This window comes from Micromys minutus (genome assembly GCF_963924665.1).
Source record: "Micromys minutus genome assembly, chromosome: 3".
Lineage (NCBI taxonomy): Eukaryota > Metazoa > Chordata > Mammalia > Rodentia > Muridae > Micromys > Micromys minutus.
Window position 1 is genome coordinate 37,671,441 of NC_137972.1, and position 23,772 is coordinate 37,695,212.

The window sequence follows — 23,772 nt, forward strand, 5'->3', positions numbered from 1 at the left end:
CCCATAAAAGTACGGGGAGAGGGGATGGCATACAGTGTTTATGGAGGGGAAACTGGGAAAGGGAATAATATTTGAAATGCAAATAAAATATATCCAAAAAAAAAAAAAAAAAAAAAAAAAAAAAAAAAAAAAAAAAAAAGAAAGAAAGAAAGAAAAAGAAAAAGAAAAAAGAAAAAAAAAAGTCTGTGCCCTGGCTGCCCTATCTAAAATTGAAGGGAACACACAGAATTTCAGGTATGGTTTTACTCCGGAGGAGGCCATTCCCAAGAGGCAAGGGCTGGGTTGGGGAAGTGACTAGGCTGCCTCTTTCCAGGATATCACACAAGTGTCAGCTCTTTCCTCTGTTTTTGTTTCCCTGCAGCTCCGGGACTGAGGGTCTGATGCAGGGGCCTCACATAGATGAGGCAAGCTCTCTACCATTAGCTGGCTTCTAGCTTTCTCCATTTGTCACTCCTGCAGAGACTACCGAGCTTGTAACTTCTCTGACCAAGTGCCGAGCTGCCCATCAAGCCAATGGCTTCCTCAAATCTGAACCAACTAACTTGTGGGGCAAGAACTTAAGGAGACATTTTGGCCGGGACGGCATGTTACATCTCTACAAATTGCTGTCAAGTCTGAAGAAAGCAGAGGGCCATGCAGGAACCCTCTCAGCTTAATCTCTCATAACATGCACACACACACACACACACACACACACACACACACACACACACACACACACGCAATACCGGTCAGATGAGAGTGTAAGAGAACATGAATAAGGCAGGGTCTAAAAAACTAAGCCGAGGAATCCTCACAGATAAATCCTATGCTTGCCCAACGTTACAACAAGGAACACAGAAATACCCATATGTTCATCTTCTGGTCACTATGGAAACTTTCTTTCCTATGAACCCCATCCTTTCCTAAGAGACCCCCGTTCTGAGAAGGGCTGTGCTTGCTGCTTGCCAGGACCTGGGCTCTAATTCAGTATAAGACGTCTCATCTGAGGTAGGAGGCTTATTCCTGTGAGCAGAACTTGTGGAAGGTGTCGAGGGGTAAAGGTCAGAAGATTGTTTGTAAGAAGATGTAGAAGTAAAAGAGGAAAAACGCTCAGTGAGGGTAGAGAAAGGCCAGACAGAGGTTGGATAAGGGGCATTCATGGGATAATAATAATTTACAGACATGTACCAACTATTTCAAACCAGAAGAAAGAAATCTTTAGTTTCTATGGCAACGAAGAAGCCAATTCCCCTGACAATGCTGTACCCCCAAAACATGTACAATGAGAGCACCACTTAAACTCCTTGTCTGGAAAGGGCTGGGGCGTAGTTCAGTTGCTAGAGTGCTTACCTAATGTGGACTAGGCCCAGGTTCAATGTCTAGGGCTTTTAGAGTGGCCTTTGAGATAAGAGTCTGGGGGTTGGGGAGCAAGGAAGGGAAAGAGAAGCAGCCACTGCATAGGGAGATGCAAACAATGCCCCACTGTGGGAAAGGGTGCTCCTTGGGATCTTAGGGGTGCTTCACAGGAAGAAAATTTCCATGTAGCAAAATGCATCTGCCAGAGTAAACAAACTCATGCTTTGAATGAGGGACTTCCCAGGGCCTTGAATATCTTGGTAGATTGTCACTTGCTAAGTACTGTCTGACTTTGAAGTACGGAATCTTATTTTTCAAGGACTTACTGTTTCTTACTGTGCTGGCTTGGCAAAGACGGAGGCGGAAGGGTCAAGAACTCAGGTCTAGGACTGATGTGTAGCTTCCTACCTTATAAGAGCTGAGGCTCAGCGAACCGCGGGCAGCTCATTTTCATGCCGTTACATCCAGACTGACTTGGTGCCTTACCTACATCAGAGAGCACACGGATACAGCTCTCCACGGAGGCTTTCTGGCTGGGCATCAACCAATTGCAGTGGTAAACTCGGAACACACCTTGCAGAAGCTGCACAAAGACAGGCTGGCGAGTCTGTAAGAGAGGGGGTGGGGGTGGGGGGTGAAGAACATTGATACACTGACTAGAAACAGACGCTGACTTGAATCCTCCACGGGAGGCCAGTATGGCCCTGAGGAGAAGGAAGGGGCATCATTGTAAATGCTGAGCTTGAGGTGAGGCCCCTGCAGTCTAACTCACGGAGAAATGCTACCCCATTAGTCAATTCACCTGAACCAGTGTTTATAAATCTGCTTCCTCCTGTCTGATACCTGGGCATATAAAGATAACCAAATGAGTCATCACTAGTTGCCTACTAACTGACAAATGTTACAGGCAACAGGGTGACATCAGCTCACTTGACTTCTTGGTCAAAATGACCCTGCCAGTCCTATAGTTGGTACATTGTTGGATTGGGTAGTCAAGAGCAATCAATACAGGGATTGAAGGATACATGCAATTGCATGATGTGTCCATACAGGGACACTGCTGGAAAGTAGTGAAACCTTTGACAAATGGAAGGGACAGTGGGATAGAAGCTCTTCTTCATCCCCTTCTCTGTCTTTCCTTCCCTTCCTCCCTCGGCTCACCTTTCTCCCCATGTCTCCAGTTCAGTTCACTTTGTAGCCACATATCCCGTACATATATAAACATACGTTCTATACATAAGCCTACTTCCCCTTACTAGAATAGAGCTGAAGCAGGTGCCACACTATAATGTGAAACATTATATAATGTCCTACAGTCCTATCCTGTGTCTTCCTCCGGCCTCTCTGGCTTCCTCTTGAATCATTCCTGTTCCCCCCAGGCCCGTTTAAGTCCCTTCTCTGCCATGGCTAAAACTTTACTCTATTTTTACTTTTTAGCAATTTCCACCCTTCTGAGTTTCAGAACTCAAGTGCTTACCCAAAAACTTGGTAACTAGGTGCTAGTTATTAATAGCGGCATCAAAGGACCCAGTCTGAGACATTAGTCTAGAGACCTACTAGTAGAGGCTTCCACATATGAACCACGTGCTGCGTTTCATATAAACATCGTATCTCATTCTCACAAGAGCACACCAAGCTGATATATCTATCCCTTGATAGACATAGAAGTGTGTGTGTTGCCATCGACAGGTCAAAGCAACAGGATCAGGAACTCAAGGCCAGCCTTGGCAACATAGCAAGTCTGAAGCCACCCAGGCTACATAAAACCCTATTTCAAAATAGAAAGAAAAGAGAAGGCAAGAAAAGGGAGGGAAATGAAGGGGAGGAGAGGGCATAAAAGTTCAGTGGCCTCTTCATGTTAACAGCTTGGGTAAGACATAATTAATATTTGAATCTAATCGGTCTTGCTCTAAATCTTCCAAAATTCTCCTCTTCCTCCCTGGAATCTACATTTCCAAGCTGATTCTTGAACATTTCAAATGTGGTGCATCTAACAGTAAGTTCATCATTTTCATCCCTGACACATAAGGAGGGAGGGAGAAAGAACTGAGACATGCCTTACAAAAGAAAACCATGAATGCTCATTAGCAATGAATGGTCCAGAGATCTATCAGCCACTTCTAGATATATGGATAACCTACACCTTAGGAGACACTCGGAATATTTGTAATTTGAAGATTTATTTCTCTGGCAATTCTTATCTGTTGGATATATTTAGTCCACAGAAGGAAACAGTAGCAGCCAAGGTGAGAAGCCATAACAAAAGCCTCATTTAAAGCTCTGTGTATGTGTGTGTTCACACGTGTGAGTGTCTCTGTTTACAGGTACATATGTTCAACAGCACAGGCACGGAATTCGGAGGACAATCCTTAGGAGTTGATTGTCTCTTCCTACCCTGTAGCTACCTACTGTGACTGAACTCTGGTCGCCAGGCCCGAGAGCAAGTGCCTCCACCTGCCGAGCCATCAGCAGGCCCAAGGCACAGCTATGGGTTCCGACATCGTTCCACTATCTCCAGGGGCATCACTATAGCCAATGTCACCTTACACTACAAGAGAAGCATGTCTGGCCTCGATGATCATTGTGATTTCCTGGTTGGCACTTGGTAAAAAAGGACAGATTCGCCTGGCTGCTAATGGGCTCTGCTTCTCAGGTACCATTCTCATGCATCCTTGGGTTCTCCATGTGCAGATTTACCAACGACTGATCTGTGTTGAATTCATACACAGTTTCCCTTGCCTTAGCCCCTGAACAATATGGTAGGCCCACTATTCACACAGCAGCTGCGTGGCTCAGCTCACTATGAGTCATGTAGAGTTGATTTAAAGTCTGTGGGAGCATATGGGTATCTTCTACGCAACTCTGACACCATTTAGTATTCAGGACTTAAGCATCCCTGGGTTTGGGGATGTGAGGACTGAGAAGGTCCAAGAGCCAATCCCTATAGATACCAAAGGGAAACTTCACTTCTGCTCCCAAGGGCCCCCGGCAGAGCCACCTTTCATTCTGACCTTGCAGAATGGCTCATTTACAGCTCACTGCACATGCAGTGCACATGCAAACTCTGCTGCAGGAGGCCGTTCTCACCTGCAGAGTGGTGCTCTGGTCTGAGAAGGGAGAGCTGAAGAAGGTGGTGACGATGCTCATCACGATTTCAGTGACATACTTCTCCAGGATTGAGTCTGCATGCTTCCTGTCACTTGTGTTGTTACAGGCCTGGAAAACAGATGGAGGCCAGGAACTCCACACTCAAGCCCATACCAAGATTATCAAGAAATGACATTCCCCACTGATCACCAATCATAGGACAAAGGTAAAGAGATGTTGGCCAGGATTTATCTCAGAAAGAGATAAAGTCTGCACTGTGGGAAAAAGGAGAAAATTCACCTTGGGTACCATGACATACAGAAGAATAAAACTGGTAAGAACCTGGCATGGCCATTCCTCCGACTTCCTGCCTGTACCCAGCAGACATGAAACCTCAAAAAGTAGCAAGTGGGACCGGAAGTAGAGGACCCAGCTCCACTTAAAGGCAAACCAGCCCCAGATATTATCTGCTTACTCTCTGTCATCCACGTAATAAGAAAGGTCAAATGCACCATGAGGCTCCAAGCGCTTCAACTAAAATTGTTCTGAATTACAGTTTGGAACAGGAGGCCGCAGTGGGTAATAGGTGACCACACAGGTTTTGGAATGAGAAAATTCCTCGGACTGTACCTGTTCTCTACTCAATCTTTCTGCTTAGAACAAGATTAGCCCTTTTTAAGTTTAGAGAATAAAAGTTTAAACAAATTTGATAGTTCTATATCTTGAATTACAGAAATCACTTATATTACAAGATGAAATAAGGAATTACTAAAAAGGAAAAGAGTAACAATTTAAAAGACTTAAGTTTTATGAACAGACCCTCCAATTCAGAACTGCTCACAGAAGAAAACTCACAACTGGCTTTTACGTTTCTGAAGAGGGATGACAGATACATCATACTCACAACACCATGAAGACACAAACACACACAACACACACACACACACACACACACACACACACACACACACACACACACACACGGCTTACCCTGCAGATGTCCACGAGGAAATTCTCAAACAGTTTCCACATGTGGTTGCTTGTGTAAATCTCCTTCATCTCTACCTCAGTATCCACATAGCAGTGATTCAGGAAGTTAATGTAAGCGATCTTAACCTGAAGGTAGAAAGAAGCTCCTGTGAAAACCCAGCTTACACCAGGAGCCCCTGAGCTCCTGCCTCCTCACAATGAGACTTGGTGCCCAGTGTTCCTCCACTACCTCGGCTGGTTTTCTTTTCTGTGGCCTTTTGTTCACAGCTATAAAATTCAAAACCCCCAAGCATAAGCCTTATGGAGAGACTGTCTTTATGCTCTTGAGGTAAGGTTTGGTTAAAGATTCTGACCAAATGAGAGGTTCAAGTTTGTACCGTTTCTGTTCACAAGAAGGCACCATTATTACATGGTCCCGGCTGGGAGATGTGTGCAGTGAATGAAGCAGGGAAGGCATGACCTATGTCGACACAAAACATGACTAAGTACCCACAGCAGCACCCTTTATAACGGTAAACCAGTGATGGCTGGAGAAACATCACCTTCTGGACACAGGAAGTATTGCTTGGTGATGATGAAGGACCAATGCCTGCAAAGCTTGAGCAAAGAGCTGTGAGCAGCTAAGCTCTGTGCAAACACCCAGCCAGAAGAAGGCATGCGTGCGTGGTTTTGTTTATTTTGAATGAGCACAGAGGCAGAGAACACTCCGTGATTATCTAGCCACAGGGAACTGGAAGGAAGTGGGGCTAGTCTGAGCTTGCTTTGGAGGGCATAGATGACTACAGGACTCTGTGGCTCCATCTACTGATCTGTCCAGTGTAAATGAGAGAAGCGTGAGGTAGGTAAATTAACCAAGCCCTAGGAGTTGCGCACATGGAGCCAGCAGGAACAAAGAGACCTGGTAACATCAAGTGTCAACACGCTGTGGAGCGCTGAGAGCTCCAGAGGGGGAGGTTAAGGAGAGCAAGTCTTCCAGAATAAATTAGACATTACCAAGACGTCTTGTAGAAATGTCCCCTATGGTCCCATACTAGAACATGGAAACACCCTAAATGCCTTTAAACAATTGACTGGATAATAAAAATGTGGTATATATACACAATGGAATTCTAGTCAGCTGTAAAGAAGAATGAAGTCATAACATTTTCATGGAGGGAACTAAAAAGTATTACATGGAGTGAGATAACACAGACCCAGAAAGGCAAACCTCAGGCTCTCTCTTATCCTTAAGGCCCAACTCTTTAGATATTAGTCCATAGCCTGGGGTAACTGCAGGCACCAGGGAAGTTGACAGGGACCATGCTGAAAGTGGGGGACAGGAACACAGGAGGGGTGTATAGGAAGACATAGTTGCTACGCAGAGAGAACTGAGAAAGATGGGTGAAGAGATTTCTTTCTGTCTGCTGGGGATGGTTTTAGTGTGTATCTCTGTACTTACTATGTAGCCCAGGCTAGCCTCAAATTCATAGCTCTCCTCCTACTCCTGCCTTTTGGGTGCTGGGATAATTGACATGTGCTACCATACCTGGGTCTGCAGGTACTCTCTGAGGGCAGTGCAATTACAGGTCATTTTTATTTCTTATAGTTACCTGTAGTTCCCCAGTTCTGTACAGTGGTCACTCATTATTCCTGTACTATGAGTTTTTGCTTGAAAGAATTAAACTTATACTTTATACAGTGATGATATCATAATCCACTGTTAGCTTCACTTCTAGTCAATTCAGAGTACATCCTCTGTGAGCTGAATTTGTTCCCCAACCTTGAGGCTTTTATCCTGCCCTTTGTGAGGAAGCAGAGACTCGCATGTCTCGTGTTCTTTTCACACAAAATCAATATCCAGGAAAACACTGTCCCAGTGACACTAAATCTTTCTGTGCCATGAGCTGAAAGGCCTGAAATCCAAGGGCTCACCAGGCCAGCCACCATGTCTCTGCTCAGCCCCACATGCTACTCACTTCGGGGATGCAGTCTTCATGAGTGACCACACGGACGATGTCATCAAGCGGGAGCAAGGAGTTGCACTTGATCTCTGTGTACACATTCTTGCCCTCAGTGCACACAGCCAAGAGCTCCACCAGATGGATATGGTACATGAGAGGGCTGTTCTCATCCATCCGGTCACGCTCGGACCGCATCATCTGGATCAGAGTCTGGAAAGAGGCTCTGTCATTGTAGAACACCAGGACGTCCTCTCCAGAATTGACAAGCTACACAGAGAAAAGTGTTCATTGTTGCTGCAAGCCTGCAGGACTGAGGCAGCCTTACAAAATTCTACATGCAGAGGGAGACTTACATCCCCACACAGGTTGTGTCCTAACACTAAACTCATCCAGATCCCACTTACTTCTGGACTGACCAACCAAACTTTCTTAAAAGCATTGTGTGACTCAAGGATACAGAAGTAACCATGGTGACCCTAACAGATCTACTAGGCGAGGACCAGTCTGCACACCAGACCATTAAAAGGAAACAGGGACCGTTGCCTGTGCTATCAAGCTGCTGGTTTTCTAGCTTAAATATTTGCATATCTTGGCATATTTTAGAAGGCATCCTGATGCAAGTCTTCCATTCAGTGTCTTCTGTCTTAGGTCGTAAGTTAGCCACATAAAACCAAGATACTTTCCTTTCAGCCCTCATCAAAAAGTCAGGTCATTTCAGCTGGGTGTGGTCATGCATGCCTATAAAGCCAGCACCCAGGAGATTGGGACAGGAAGATGATGAGTTCAAGGCCAGCCTTGATTGTATACTTAATTTCAGACCAGTCTGGGCTGTGAGGCCCTGCTACGTGACAGAAGAAAACAGAACAGGGCGAAAGAAAAGGCATAATTTGTTTCCTCAGATGTGGCCTCAAATAAATTTATTTTAATATACATTTAGCACAATAGAATTTTAGCACAACATGAAGTACAAAGGTTTCTTCAAAGGGCTGGCAAAGAAGTCAAAAAAGCTCAGTCAATACCGTTTACTCACTGCCAACATGTCCTCAGCTCAGGAGCTGGGATTTTGGGGGCTGTCACTACTAATGACTGAGTCTAGGACCTTGTGTTTATGCATGCCGGTCACTGAGGTGTATCCCACAGAGCCCTGCTTACTAACAATTAATAAGAGTTGAACAACAACGAATCTCAATCTAGGGTCTAGATCCCAAGAAAAATACTCTACTGTGTTACCTAACCTCTTCCTGTCTCTGTTTCTAAGTAAAAATGGGGACAAAATGTGACCTCTGACTCAAAAGTGTTGTTGGGGAGAATAAACACTCAGTTACAAATTTCTCAGAACAATGTGCAGACTTCTGTAGGCTTCAAGCAGATGTTAATTATTACTCCTGTCATCATTACCTCATTTAATGAGTGATTTTCACACGCTCAGTGAAAACACACATGTAACAAATGCTCACAAGTCCTGAGATGTCAAGACGTGAGAGCCAACGCAGGTCAGCCAGTAACAAAACAGCAAGCATTTGCACCCGAGGAAGAACTAACTCCACTGCCCTCGAGTCACAGGTGTGGATCGCACAGCAAATCCAAGCACAGGGGCAGCTTACTCAAGTCCCACGGAAGCTACCCTTGTGCTTGTAGGCTGGGCCTTCCTAATCAAAGACAACAGTCACCGCACAGAGCCAACTTCTGCAAAGACCCAAGTGAAACTTTTGCCTCCACCTTGCAGACCAGATGGCTCCTTGTGAAACACCAAGTCAAAACTGTTCAAGCTAATGAATCGGGTGAATAGTTAGATAAAAAGTCCCAACTCCTACAGGAGAAGCTGCTATGGCTCATTGCTCCCCCTCACATTGAATCTACACAGAGATGTTGTTCTATCATTTTTCCTTTTCTGTCTGAAGAGTCCAACCCAAACTGCCTTACCAGTAACAGACTTACTGCTACCAAGAATCAGAGGAGACTACTGCCTAAGCCACGGCTATGGAACTAAGTGCATATACAAGCACAACCTTTCCTTCTGTATTGCTCCTCCTCAGGGTGCCAGATCACACAGAGAAGACTAACTTAAGTCTTTACAGAATACCAGATGGAGGTAGATACAAATACGTGGTTGTCACCTCGGCCATGACCATGTCTTGGCACTTCTTAATAAATTTGCCTTCTGCCTTGACAATCGTCTGGAGGAACTTGATGTACTGGACATTTCGACCGTGGGTCTCTATGCAGTGGACAAAGTGCTGGACCACTCTCTCGTTGATCTCACTGCAGAGCTGGAAGTTGTTCATGAAGATGTGCTGCATGGTCACTGCCTCCAGGATCTGGCACACGACAAGAACAGAGCACCATCAGGAGGAGGCCAGGCTAATGATAAACTGGTTACTAGAACCCAGCAGCATTCCTACATCTGAGCATGCTTCTAATTCTTGCTTCACATGACCCCTTTAAAGCAAACTCCTTGTTTCTAGGAGATACTGCCAAATAGCTTTTGAAAAGGCCTTCTGTGTGCTTTACCGCATACTTTACAGTTCAGAATCACTGTTCTAGATGTATGTGTATAAGTGTTTTGTCTGTGTGCATATATGTACACCCCGAGTGTACCTGGTGGATGAGAGGGTGTCAGATCCTCTGGAACTAGAGCTATGAGTAGCTGTGAACCACCACATGGGTGCTAGAAACTGAACCCTAGTCTTTTACAAGAGCAATGTATGCTCCTAGCCACTGAGCCATCTCTCCAGAGGCTTCCCATCTCACCCCTGGGTTGAGAAACAGGTTTATGTGTTTATGCAGCAAAGCTTGATTCTGCTGGTTGCCTGCGCAGAAATTCTGCAAAAATTCATGAGCCAGCCTCATGATCTCCTGCATCTTGGTGTCTTCGGCCTGTGTGAGAGAAGAGACAGGAAAAGCACTTATTGTGAAGCTTCTGCTCCATGCTAATACCCTCTCCCAAGGTGGGATTCAGAAGTGTGAGCCCAAGGTAGTGATGGTAGAGTAAGGTGCTTGTCAACCCCCCCTGACAATTAGCCAGAAAGAAATGCCTTGTGAATAAAAAGAAATTCTTTCCCATTGGCCACTAACACAAACACAAAGATTTTACATAAGAAAAATTTGACTTCTAAAATATGATCTCTTGAAAGTAAACAACCAAAACAACAATCATAACAACAACAACAACAACAACAACAACAACAAAATGGAAGATCATGGTGCTTGGGGACTTGGTCTAAATATATACTCAGATGATAGGGCACTGTTAAGAACTAGAGCAAGTTCCACTTGCCTCCAGTGACTTGTGGAGATTACCTCCTTTTAGTCGTGTTTCAGGCAAAGGTGGTAACAGCAGCTAATATGTAACCTCTGGTGTAGATACAGTGGTCCCCAATGGTCGGGTGTGACAGGCGAACAAGACCTTTTTGGAGAGTGATGATCTGTCTCATATAAAATATCTGAACTTGCTGTAGGTCACAAGAACATCACTGGCCCTCACCCACTTCGTCCAACTGTGAAGAATGTGGTGTGGGGATCCAGCCCACCCTGGAGAACAGCACTCTGGGTGCAAGCCCCTCGCTCACCTTCTCGTAGGGGATCTGCAGCAGCTCCAGCACCACAGCATGTGCACCCATGTTCCTCAGCAGCCGCTGCTGCTGCTTCCTGCTCTTCCTCACCGACGCGCTCTCTTGCACACAGAGCTTGCTAAGTCGAATCAGAATCTGAGAGAAAGAAACCAATCACAAAAACTCCCCACGAATTGTAGTGTGAGGAGAGGAGTCAGAATACACTCACAACTTAGGACAGCGGCATTCCTCTGGTACGTAGTACCTATGCTGATAGTACAAAATCTAATGTATATAAGAAAAGTGTGGCACATCCAGGTTTCAGTGGCCAGTGAGATGGGTTCAAGGGTCACTTAAGTGATCTGGCAGACAACAGCTGCCGAGGCCTTAGGATGGCTTTCCTGGGGTAAAACCACAAAGCTTCTAAGCCTAAACTATATGCAGAGATTTCTAAAGCCAAGAATGGATTTAAACCCTTAGTGGTTATATGAATGAATCTTTGATCCACTTCAAAAGCTGAGAATTATGTAGTTCCTATTTAAAAAAAAAAGAAAAAAAGAACAATGTCTACAAAAGGTGAGTGAGAACACTCAGATAATACATAGCAGAGCTGGGTTTTAAACTCAGACCTGAGGCTGAACCCCGAGCATGCAACCTAAGGGAGCTACCTTCTTCTTTCCTGGGTCAAATTTTACACACGGACAAAGAGCTGTTGTTCCTCCAACTTGGGAATCAGGAAGGGCGGCAGGGGCGGCTCACCTCTTTCACCACTCGGTAGTTGTAGCTGCTGGTGCTTTCGTGCTTCAGCGGCTTGTTAGTCCCCTCCTAGGGACCAAAAAGAACACATGCAGTAGGTGTCTCCTGTGGTCTACTGTTGGGTGAGCATCACCCTTTAAGAAAGCATACACAATCGTTTGCCAGATGGGCTGCTCAAGACTTTCACCACTGAGAGATGTGGTCACAGGAGGCCATTCCCCACTGAGTCTCATGAGTGAAAACCACTTCCACTTCCCTCGGCTAAGTCTCTTCTACATGGTCCACAGTTGCTCAGAAATACACTTAAGCTTTGATTTTATAGCTAATTTCCCAGGAGGATAGCTGTTACCCTGGCTACTTAGCAAGCATCCTATCATCTAGGTTTATATCGGAGACTAGAAGAGGATGCTGCTCTGTTTTAAAAAGCAGGAAAGCCATTTTGAGACCTAACTTGGGCTGTGCTTACCTCAGTTTTCTTATGCTCATTTTCACCAGAGGCTCCATCCATAGGCTCATCGGGACCCTGGCCTTTGTACACCCAGAGCTCAGACTTCTCCACAATGGACCTTAGCTGGTCCAAGTCTTGCTTGATCTGTTTGTAGTTGTCCACATCTTGGCTAGTAACCAGCAGTTGAACCTTAAAAACACAATATGTTAGTTGCATGAACCTTAAAACATATGCATACATACATACATACATACATACATACATACACACACACACACACACACACACAGAGAGAGAGAGAGAGAGAGAACATTTTCATTGCATAAGACACACAACAGCCTTTTGATACCCAATGGCCACGCTGGTCCACAGGAAGTACCTGTTTGAAGGCCTGAAGGACCTCCTGCCTCTGACTGAAGTGCCGAAAGAGGAGCTGCAGGGCCCCAGACACCAGAGGTGGGTAGTCATGCATTGTCAAGTGGAGCAGGACCCTGAGGAAGGTTCTGCCACCATGATCATCCAAGTCCAGAGGTGTGTTCTCCTCACTAAAGGAACACAGGGAAGATGAAAAAGAGACCAAGTCAAACCACAGTCCCAGGATCATGCATCTGAGCCCCGACAGAGCTGAACTACTGCGCAAACACCACTCCATCCAAGGGAACCTCACTTTTCATCAGCTTCTCTTATAAGCCAGTCATGCTTTACCCTCAGTTCCAGTGTGAGAAAGGGATGATTACTACATTATAAGTCCCTAAGCCAACAGGAATGACGTTACAAGAGTCTCGGGACCTAACTTACAGCATTTACAGCATTCTTGCGCTGGCCTGCATCTGTACCAGCAAATGTGCTCCTTCTAAGCTTTCTGCTTAAAATGCTGTAGCTTACCACTCATTAAATCATTTGGTAATAAAAAAAAAAAAAAAAAAAAGAAGAAGTTTTGAAAATATCTGGTCTGCAGTCTAGAAAGTACTTGCTTTCTGTTGGCTTGTCTTCTTGCAACATTTGTTCTGGGGATCAGCCATTGTTCTGTGAAGAAGCACAAACTGACTGTGTGGAGCAAGGTTGAAACCTCAGCTCTATGCATATGTCTTTTCAGCACCAGAAGAATGAGTAAAACAGCCAGCGTGTGCCAGTCTCTGTTACTCTGGCACAACAGTTGCACGGCAGACCCAACAGAATTAGAACTAGCTCAGCAGGGCTCTGGCCGGCCCAGAGAGCCGAGAGAAATACTCTGGTGTCCGAATTCCTAAGACTTTTGGAGATACGTGGTTATGAAGCAATAAACAGTCAAACCACGTATGCTGGTTATGATCACTGTGCTCTTAATTATTTACTGTAGATATGTGAGTTTATACTAATAATGTTTTATGTTCAAACTAAGGCCTGTGATATTAAGAGAAGTTCCTGTTACGAATGATTAAAGGATACGTTTGTTTCTTTTTAACTTTTGCTACTTTGGGTTTTCTTTGTTATTTATTTATTTTTGCTGTTGTTGCATAGCCTGGCTACTAGCGGGCAAAGTCAATGACATTAGTAACCGCTATCTGATTTGAACCCCCTTCTCTACTCCTTTGACCCACATCATGTAAAAATAACCTTGCAAATATATGCATATTAGGACACTTTAAATCTTTTTTTAATCATAGGCAGGACACACCCACCCACACACCCCCTAAATCTTTTCTGTCCTAGGCAGGAAATGCACACACACTGTCTACCACCTAAGTTCTGTGCCTCAGTAATTCCAGACAGAGCAGTACAAGAACCTGAACCTAAGGCTGAATAGTAAGTATGCTCAAGAAAAAACCTATGAGAATTATAGACGGGCTGCCTACCACACTCTAGAACTACCACCCAATGAGACAATGAAATCACACTTTCCTTCCTCCAAAGATGCCTTCTGCTTGTTCTTCAATGTGTTCAAAGTCAAGAGCACCTGAAAGGAGAGAGAGCATAGAGTTAACAAGGACTGACAACCTGCTTCCAGTGAACTTATCCTAATGTGCTTTAAAGCATGCTTTCCTGCGACCCTCAATCTGACCGTCATAACCTACAAAGCCATGAAGCCAGGCTAGCCCAGATGACCCTCAAACCTGTTTTTTTTTTTTTTTCCCCCCGACTAAAAGAGAGTGATGGCCCCACTCCAAAAACCTCCTTGGGCTGTCTGGGAATCACTTCTACCACAATCTTTCCCTTGGCCTTCTCCATTACCTATGGCTGAGCAGAACTTCAAATATGGAACAAAAGTTGTTGGTGGACAATCAAATTCCTTGGAGAATAATTTTGGCAATGTTGGTTTTGAGTTCCTTTATAGGAAACCCAAACACTATAAACCTCAGGTGTCTTCAGTCTCTAGAGGTGTACCCCCAAGAAGCAATGTCTTTTGTTTGTTTCATCAATATACTCTTGGTCAAAGAGTCTTTAAGATACTGCAATCTTCAAGAGCAGTCACGTTTCACCCATTTTTCTCATTCACCCATTTTTCTGAAAGAGACTGTTTTGAGCCCCAAGTGGCATTACACCCAGGTCCCAGTCTATGGCTGAAATCCCATTCTGCCATCACTAACCTGGTACATTACTTGGCCCTTCTTGGCTGCTGTTTCCGGAGGATGTTTCTGATGACTGGGAATTGCTTTCATCAAACTCCCGCTTAAATATACACAGGAGGCAGGAGATCCTATAGTCCAATCTCACATTCAAAATAAACTAAAGATTCAAGTAGAAATGGAAACACTCTGGTTACATTAACATAGTGTCTTTAACACTTTGCCAAGCCGCTGCACTCTGGCAGGGCCTGGTATCAGCTGCATCAATCACCTTAAGCACTGAGTCAAATATTTGGCTTAGGTTTCAAGAGTCATTTTAACAATAAAAGACTTCTAAGGGGCACATCCAGTCTGCCCAGGACACCTTAGCTTCCGGAGTAGACTTCAGCATCCTGAACGAAACACGCAGAATAATGCACCACCCAAGCCTCCAGGGCTGTATTTCGGCAAAGACTGAAGCCTGCTCTGGGCCGAACTGGAGATGAAGTTGGCTGGTTTGAGTTGAAATGAACTGACAGAAATTTTGCTTTTACTTCTGAGAATTAGTTTTGTTCATACTTCTGATTGTCTCCCCTGGCTAGGTACAGCCCCCTGGGCTTGTGTTTTAACTTCCTATATTCTCTACCCCTCTACTCCTGCAGAAACTTTACAAAGGATTATTGCTAGAACCCAAAAGGAAAGTTAGCCAGCTGCATCATTTAGGCATCCTACTGACATCCCCCCTTCCTCTCTCCTAGCTCCTGCTTGGCCCTCCGGGTGACTTTACCCAATTTCAGGCCGTAACTGATCCCACATGGAGACAGATGTTTGACCTGTCTCCAAGCTCTTAGTCCCTGTTCCCAATGACTGTTGAACATCCGGTTCAGTGTCTTCCCAGAAGCTCAACTTCCATATTATACAAAACCAACTAACTATAAGTGTTACTTCTAGGTGTCAGTTGAGATAGATTTAAAGGCCACCCAGATGACTGGCTGGAGGCTAGGAAGATGCACAGAAAGGTGGGAAGATGGGCGATTACCAGTTATTAGTGAGGAAGGAAGGCTTCCTTTTGTTTGAGTATTTTTTTCAGTTGTAGGACTACAGCAATTGGCATGGCAGATGGAAACAGTCATGTTAGAGAAGACAGACTAATAATTCTAAGAGCGAGCCAAGTCCTTGTGTGTGGAGGGGGAAAGTCAGTTGGAGACTCTTGCCTTGTTACATCTCTGAACTCCCAACAGCTTATGATGATCTCTTTCTGCTTCACATATATCATTTTCAACCCCAAAGATGTTCCTCAGTAGAAAGATCACATTAGCCATGTTTTAAGACTAGACACATAGTACGTATGATATATCAACTGCCACTTAGTTGGTTTAATCGAGAAAGAGGAAGCAATGTGTATTGACTGGTTCAAGCTGATTTTCCATCTCCCTTTCTCTCTTGAAAATAAGCTGTTCCCAAGCTTGTCTCCACTTCAGACTCTCTGCATTCACTAACTCCTAAGACTTCTGAGGTATGGCCATGGGTAGCTCTCATAGTATCTGTGTTTGAAGGAACCCCTTTATTTCAAAGGTTTTTTCTAACAAGAACATAAAAAAACCATTATTTTTGCCTATGGTATCCTCCAAATCAGCTGAGCCTTCTTTTGCAAAAATAAGGATTAATTTTTATTACATATGTGTGGGTCTTTTGTCTGCATGCTTGTTTTTGTACTACTTGCATTCCTGGTGCTCATGGAGGCTTGAAGAAAGCCCTCCAGCTTCCTGGAACTGTAGTCACAGATGGTTGTAAGCAAGCATATGGGTTCTGGGAATCAAACCCATGTCTTCTCAAAAGCATCCAAGTTCCTTTAACCATGTAGTCATTGTTCCAGCTCCCAGTTGACTGTCTTTATGTTTTTTTTTAAACAACTAAGCACTAATTTTTAGATGAGTGTGCCTATTCATAAGGAAGCTTTTTAGGATCAGAACTTTAATGGATTTTGTTCCTTGTTGGCTCCCAAATGCTAAAAGGGAGTTGGCATGGAGTTAATATCAAGTAACACTCACAAGCAAGTAGATAAGTGGATGAAAAGGGTACAAAATAGATGAGGAGGAGGGAGAGGAAGGGGAAGGGGGGGGGAGAAGAAGAGAAAGAAAAGAAGGAAGAGGAAGGCTTTGCAATGCTGATGGAGTCCTGGAGCGATCCTGGGCACAGTGAGTGAACGCTAGGCAAAGGCCTAAGCAGAGAAAGAAAGAGTGGCTGTGATGTAAAGTTAAGGTAACTGAAGAAGTTGTGAGAGAGCAGAACAGACAAAGCCATGACGGGGAAGGGTAGGAAATGGCAACAAGGAATTAAAAGGAGCAATTCCGAAATGACACATAGGAATGAGATAACAATTTTGCTATTTTTTCCCCAGAACACCTTGGCCCCTACCAGAACTGAGAGGGAGCTATAAACCAGAGAACTTGTGAGTGTCTTGTCCCCGCGCCATACCTGGAGTATTTCAATGATCTTTAGCTTGGTGTCCATGACCATTATGTCCTCTTTCTCTGGCTCTGCCTGCTTCACATTTCCTTCAGGGGCGGCAGCCATGGGAGTCATGGGCAAAAAGCCTCCTCCCCGAAGCACCACCTGGGTCATGAGCTCCCCAACTCCATGGATAGATCTCATCACGTTACTGCCTAGAAAAGGCCAAGTCAGACCATGGTCATGACATCTTTGCAGAGAGCCTGAAGAATCTGTTTAGGGGTATGAGCTTTTTATGGCAAACTATTTAACACACCCCTGTTCAGATAATTCTCTCCACCCAAGGAACCCAAACAAGTTAACACGCATTACAAATTTAAGACTTTGGAGATTAGCAGAACACCATGGTTTTACCATCTCCAGCGGGCTGTTGTTTCTATGCTAATTTCATCACCAGATTTGACTCAGCACCAGTGACATGTGCTTGTTATTGTACACAGAATATAAATGTAAGTTAGCAGAAAATACGGCCGCTTCTAACAAAAGCTGCTTGGCCTTACATGTGGTACACCACTCCAGAGTCTCGGTGTCCTCACACAGAAAAAGAGCTCTAGGACAGAACTCAATGGTGTAATGCGTGCAAAATGACATCACACAGTACTTGGCAACAAAGGAGAACTAAGTCATGCCTTTTCCATCCTAGTGAAAGAAAACCAGCTCAGCATATGACATGATTATTATATGCCTATGCTGACCCCCAAAGACAGCAAGAAATAAACATATAAACCAGGATTTTCCTATTCACAAGTGAGAAGGAGTATCAAGACACAGGCTTGCACTTTAGTTCATTATATAGGAGTACCATCCTCAAGTGTCTCAGACACATAAAGAACAGATGGCAGGGCATAGGCTTTGGGGGTCAAACCGTCAAAGCACAAGGTAACTTTCAAACTATTCAGCAGGACACACGGAAGGGCACTAGACAGATGCAAAGGGAAGAGTGAATTGCTGAGAACGACCATCAGCAATGGGCACTGGACTTAATGGAAGTCTTCCAGACTTTACTTCTATTGGTATTCTCCAATGGTGATAATGAACAGGATGGGACAGGATGTCACATGGTAAGTAAAACATGGCATGAATGAGACAACACAGGCTGGAGGGCATCTGTCAGCACAGACACTTCAGATACTCACTCTTCAGCTTCTCCTCATCATTGTTACCTTTATTCTCTTCTCCTTTGGTCATCTTGCTAATGGGGAAGATAGTAGTCACATGGACACAGTCCAAGATCGCCAAGAGGATCTTGGTTAGTCGGAGAAGGTCAGAAAAGTTGTAGAAACCAAAGTATATGAGATTCCTGGCTAAGTTCACAACCTAGTGCAATTAAAAGAAGAAGAAATTAGTATTCAGTGACCTCTGTCCTCCTGTTCCACTTAATGCTCACTAGATAATCACGGCAGACTGTGCCCTTCCTTACAGTCTGAGAAGGCATACATCTGGATTTCTGTTTCTGATAAAATTTTGTTTCACAAGGAAGAAAACTAAGAAATGAAAACTATCTATCCACCTTGATGACTAGATCCTAAAGTAATGGGCCTAATCAACTGGTATTCTAACTTACCAAGAATATACCAGATCATAACCAGTAGGAAAACAGATAAGGACACTGCGGGTCTCCAAAATATTGTGCCTAAAGATTGATAGTGATCTTGGAAATGGCTCAATGCAAAAGTAACAGAAATTTATGTCTTCATCAGATGAGATGATGAGACCAAGCATGGGCTTTCTTCCCTAGTACCCGTGGCCAGGACCATCCCAAGCATGGGCTTTCTTCCCTAGTACCCGTGGCCAGGACCATCCCAAGCATGGGCTTTCTTCCCTAGTACCCGTGACCAGGACCATCCCAAGCATGGGCTTTCTTCCCTAGTACCCGTGGCCAGGACCATCCCAAGCATGGGCTTTCTTCCCTAGTACCTGTGACACTCTCCCACTTCACACTGCTTGCCTTCTGCATTTCTATGAGTCTGTGTGACTGGTAACTCTTCTATTTTGTTGGAACAAATCTGATCCAAATTACATTGATGTTTCAAAACAAGAGCATTGTGACCCATCGCCAAGGATTAGGATTAAAATATTTTCTACTTCACTCACTCATACACACAGACAACTGATAACAAAATTTCAGAGAGCATTTCACCATGCCTTACCTCAAATGTGAGCTTATTTTTCTCCTTATCAGAGAAGGGGAATCTTTGACAAACTACATCTCTGAGGTATTCCTCCACAAACTCCATGGTCTGAGAAAACCTCTCCTTAATTTCATCCTTGGATGCTCCACTGCTGTCATAGCTGAGAGGAAGAGAAGGGGAGGGGGAGGGAGAGACAGAGAGAGACAGGGGTGGGAGTGGGGGAATGTCAGGTTCTTCCCAGCCAATCTCTTTTAGGCTGCTTAGCCTTCAAAAGAGAGCATCCCCTAACCTGAACCAGACTTCTACCTTCCTTAGCAAGTATGCTTACAAATCTACTTTCATCCCTCATCAGGTTTACTATCTGCCTTTCTCCACTATAGTAGAGGTAGTTCTCTGGAGTCTTCCCAATCTTGGGACACAGTACACATTTAAATATTTGCAAAAGGGAAGGGATAAACAAGAGATAGTAAAATGCATACTGGCATCCCATTTTCTTAAGGAATTAAACAATATTTGCTAGCTACACAATTCTATTTAAATACTGAAGGGGGAAAAAGTTCTTTCTCTTATGATTTCACAAGGTCACCTATGTGGCTTCTCTGCTGCTGCCCAGAACATCAGAATAATGGGGTTTTGAAGTGACGTAAGATGTGTTCAGGGAAGTGGACCCAAGCTTACTCATCAATGGCGATCTCGGAGGGAATTTCTGACCACAGACGGGCATATTTCACAGGGGTCACCTGCTCCTGGGGATCTCGGTCCACATGCATGTGAAGCATGAGGCGGCAAAAGGATGCCCTGAGGTCATAGGGGAGGTTCTCATCAGACATGCAGCGGAGAATGAGATCAACATCCAGTTGCCCAGATATTTCATTGATGGCCAGGTACTGGCGGTCCAGACACATCCTTGCAAAGAGGTTCAGCTGATACCTGAAGAAAACCAATAGAAGGCTCACGCTCGAGAAATCACTTACTGTTCATGGTTTATATTAGTGACATATGACCATCAAACTTATATACCAAGATCCCTAAATGATTGTTGTGCACAAAATGTTGTGACTCTGGACTAAGTATATGGAAGAAAAGGTCATAGTATGCAGAGTAAGGGTCAGCATCACATGTCACACATCTGTCTAACCGTCTACTTCACACACACACACACACACACACACACACACACACACACACCAGTAATCATGTCACTCATGGTGAATTAGATTTATCATCTTTATCTTATAAGGTAGAGAAAAATGACAAAGCCTGAAATGATTATCTTTCTGCCTCCCCACTTTTTCTCTGCACCCCCTGTATTTCATTTATGCTTCACTAGTTCTATATTTCAATTTAAGAATTTTTAGACTAGGGCTACATGGCCTGTATTAATGCAAACCCCTGCTTTTTATCACAGATTTGCATACACAAACACAGATAAATAGATTGTAAAAACACGTGCGCATATGCATATGGAGAGACATTTTCTGTTTCTGTAAATGTTCTGGAAGGCTGGCACTATTATCCCTATTTTAAAGATAAGCATAAAGCCAAATTCAGCCAAAGCAAAAAGGCTAGTTACGCAACGAGGTCAGTGTCTGAGCAGATGCTGCAGGGCCCCACAGCCTGCTGCTGCTGCCTGCACTGTGTACAGGCTGTGCTGTGGATGGGTCAGGTGTGACAAAGGCGGACACATGTTCTTGTCCTTCCTATGACATGGACACACAATGACAACCACGGACTCTGAGCCCATGGCATCTTCTGCGTAATCATCACGGAGCACATGTTTGACTGCAGGACACCACACTGCTTCTCAGAGCGGTGGTTCTCAACCTTCCTAATGCTCCAACCCGTTCAAACAGCTCCTCATGCTGTGGTGACCCCAACCACGAAATTACCTTTGTTGCTACTTCATAACTATAATTTTGTTACTGTTATGAATTGCAGTGTGTGTTCCATGGTCTGAAGTGACCCTGGGAAAGGGTTTTGACCCCCACAGGTTGAGAACCACTGCCTTAGAGTGACTAACAGGAAAACCATATGCTCAGGTACCACTGCTCTGAAGCCTTGTAGCGCAAGCTCAGCATGCCTTCCACTCACCTGTAGTAGCTGAGGATGTCCCTGTCTTCCTTCTGCCCCTCTTTAGCGTCTTGTGCCAATTCCCTAACACTCTTACTACGGATTTCTTTGTTGCTGTCCCTCCAGAACAGCCACACCTCTTCCTCATCTTCCCCGGCTTCCAGGGCATTCTCTCCAGTGGAAACACCTTCAAACTCAAAACGAGAAAGAACCAACCTGTGAAGAAAGCATCGGAGGCAGAGCTCAGGTTTGATGAAGTCCTTCGAAGCCTTGCTTCCTTTCCAAGCCCAGAGACACCCAGAAAGCCATTTTGCTCCTTCCCTGTCCCAGTGGCAGAGCCACAGAGAATCTGTGGTCTCCGTGTGCTTTAACTTGGGGATTCTCAGCTAGCACCCCCTCTCCTCACAGCAGACATTCGGCAGCATCTGGAACACTTTGGTTGTCACAATGATGCTACTCTGATTGTGTAGCCACAATCTAGGGACACTTTTGCTAAATATTCTACAGTGACAGGACATTTTCTGCCATGAAGTCATCTAGCCCAAAATGTCACAGTGACAAGGTTGAGGCACTTTGCATTAACACAAGTCCCCAAATTAAGTTATAACTAAGAAAAAAAAACCACACCACTAGATTATACCTTAACTCTTCTAAATGCTGCCTACACTGCTTCAGTTTAGTCACCAGAGAAAATGTTCCTTTACTAAAAGTTAATGACTACTATTACCAAAATCGTAATAATAATAACTATAATTATTCACCATAACTAGAATATAGTACTTATAATAATCATAAGTAATATACACTAGCACAACTTAAACACTTTTGCTACATTTTTATTTCTTGTGTGCTACAATGGATATGTAGACATTGGAGGACAACTTGTGGGAATAAGTTCTCTCCCCACTCCACGAGTTTCCAGGGAATTGAACTAGGCTGTCAGGCTCAGCAACAGTTGCCTCTACTCTCAGAGCCACCTCGCCGTGAGTCCATCACACCTTTGAACAATGACAATTTACAACTCCTCCCAACACTGAATTAATACACACACTGAAATTTGCTGGCATCCTTTACTTTTTAATGAATGATAGAACTTCGTGGTTCATCAACTCTTTAAACTGTGTGTCTAATGTTCCCTGATGAGTTTATACGATTTTAGAGAATACAGAATAAATGACCTTCTGCACAGAGGGTCACATCAAAAACGAGCTAAATGCAAGTTCAATAGTTCTTTTGAACAAGGACTGTAAAACAAAAATGAAATGCTACCAAAACCAACATTAGACTAGCTCTGCAGAGAAAAAAGAGCTAGGTTTATTCCCCTATGAGCATATAGATCCGTTTCATATTAAATGTCTCTCATGGTTAGTAAATGTCCCTAGATGGCACTCACTTGGTCTCAATCAGGATGTCAGCATTGGTAGGATTCAGCACAGCTTTACAAATGAGCTCCTGGGTCACAGGGATTGACTTGTTCATGGATACACAGAGGTCAGAGAGGTAATCCAAGAACCTAACCAGAAAGAAAGCAAGCAGGATATTATGAATAAACCAAGCAAAGGGAGCCTGACTCTTCTGTGCATAGACAAGTTCTACACTGCTTTCTCAAGAGAAGTTAGGCATTCTTCAGATTTTCATGGCAGTGACTACAAGAAGGTTGGTATGGTAGATGAAAAAGAAGAAAGCGGAAAAAAAAAAAAGAAGAAGAAGAAGAAGAGGAAAGAAAAGAAAAGAAAAGAAAAAAAAAAGAGTCAAGCAGAAGAAAAATAAGGACTCAGAGGAGGAGCAGGAAGAAGAAATTCTCAGAAGACAGACAGCGAAAGCACTGGGACCAGAAGAGCCAGCCTGTTGATGCCTGAAGCTGCCTGTGACAAGCTTGCTGCACCCCACTGCAGAGGAGATATTCGTAACCTGGCTTACGCCAGTTTCCTTGTCAGTCGGGAGAGACATAGTATGTTTTCTAAGGCATTGCCTGAGGATTAAATGTGAAGCTTCACAATGATCTTCAGGAGATGCTGCGGAGAGGAAGCAGTGGCCACGTTTGTAGCAGCACGGATGACTGATGCCACTGTACTCCTAAAATCTCAAGGAGAAGAAAGGGGGTAGAAAAGGAATGGGGCAGATCTGTGGTATCAGAGGGTGGGAGGAATGCCCTCGGATGCAGGAAAGCATCCCGGAGACAAACGAACACAACAGAGGACATGGTGACAATATGGGCAGGAGAGTAAAGCCTAAGGCCTAAACAGTGAGTGAGAAATACAAATGCCCTTTACCGTGTGTCATGTGATTGGCAGCTCACAGGTATTCACCCCTGCTCATTTAGCAAACGGGAGAATTAAAGTTGGGCAGAAAGGAGAGATGAGCGGCCGGTAAACACTAAAGCTGAGGCCGCAGCAGTCGGGTCCAGTACCAAGGACCTGCTGT

At 44.3% G+C, this 23,772-nt stretch overlaps 1 protein-coding gene across 14 annotated transcripts in view; it reads right to left on the minus strand.

Moving 5' to 3' along the window:
- The window catches only part of ITPR1 (inositol 1,4,5-trisphosphate receptor type 1), a 313,259-nt gene that overhangs the window by 133,700 nt on the left and 155,787 nt on the right, over positions 1-23,772 (minus strand). For 8 of the 14 annotated variants that reach the window (XM_080913791.1, XM_080913797.1, XM_080913800.1 and 5 more), the window contains 18 exons: positions 22,742-22,861; positions 21,370-21,564; positions 19,957-20,208; positions 19,297-19,438; positions 18,283-18,463; positions 17,114-17,301; positions 14,678-14,816; positions 13,992-14,046; positions 12,490-12,655; positions 12,129-12,299; positions 11,666-11,731; positions 10,925-11,062; positions 10,107-10,232; positions 9,473-9,673; positions 7,371-7,622; positions 5,416-5,541; positions 4,426-4,554; positions 1,825-1,945 (listed from right to left, as the gene is read on the minus strand). In XM_080913791.1, the coding sequence (XP_080769917.1) occupies positions 1,825-1,945; positions 4,426-4,554; positions 5,416-5,541; positions 7,371-7,622; positions 9,473-9,673; positions 10,107-10,232; positions 10,925-11,062; positions 11,666-11,731; positions 12,129-12,299; positions 12,490-12,655; positions 13,992-14,046; positions 14,678-14,816; positions 17,114-17,301; positions 18,283-18,463; positions 19,297-19,438; positions 19,957-20,208; positions 21,370-21,564; positions 22,742-22,861 (2,768 nt within the window). The remainder of the gene's footprint in view (positions 1-1,824; positions 1,946-4,425; positions 4,555-5,415; positions 5,542-7,370; positions 7,623-9,472; positions 9,674-10,106; positions 10,233-10,924; positions 11,063-11,665; positions 11,732-12,128; positions 12,300-12,489; positions 12,656-13,991; positions 14,047-14,677; positions 14,817-17,113; positions 17,302-18,282; positions 18,464-19,296; positions 19,439-19,956; positions 20,209-21,369; positions 21,565-22,741; positions 22,862-23,772) is intronic. The other 6 variants (XM_080913792.1, XM_080913793.1, XM_080913799.1 and 3 more) reach the window with 1 other exon arrangement.